The 308-nt window shown below is 53.6% G+C and overlaps 1 protein-coding gene across 1 annotated transcript in view; it reads right to left on the bottom strand.

Annotated features, from left to right (window-relative positions):
• Positions 1 to 302, bottom strand: part of FGD1 (FYVE, RhoGEF and PH domain containing 1) — a 15,731-nt gene extending 15,429 nt beyond the window's left edge. The window contains exon 1 of the mRNA XM_015565406.1: positions 273 to 302. Coding sequence (XP_015420892.1) covers positions 273 to 283 — 11 coding nt within the window. The 5' untranslated portion in view covers positions 284 to 302. The remainder of the gene's footprint in view (positions 1 to 272) is intronic.
• Between the last annotated feature and the right edge of the window lie 6 nt (positions 303 to 308).

Genomic DNA, 308 nt, shown 5'->3' on the forward strand with positions numbered 1-308 from the left:
GGTTTTGGCCTGATCCCACAGACCAGGCCGAGGGACCTCACTGGTGCACAAATTCGTGCACCGAGCCTCTAGTTCTGTTATAATTTTCTGATTCCTGGACTGTGTTTCCTATTAGTCTGGGAGGGTCTAGAAGGCAGAGCTTGGGCCTGATTCTTTCTGTGACAGGTGGTAAGGGCAGAGGGCAGGCAGCAATGAACTTGTGCACACATCTGGCTTGAGTGTCAACAGGCAAGTGGACAGGAGGACAGAAGCCTAGATCTGGGGCCCCTCACCATTCTTCCATGCGCTTCTCTAGCTCAGGCAGCAGG

Source organism: Myotis davidii, unplaced genomic scaffold, assembly GCF_000327345.1.
Source record: "Myotis davidii unplaced genomic scaffold, ASM32734v1 scaffold1960, whole genome shotgun sequence".
NCBI lineage: Eukaryota > Metazoa > Chordata > Mammalia > Chiroptera > Vespertilionidae > Myotis > Myotis davidii.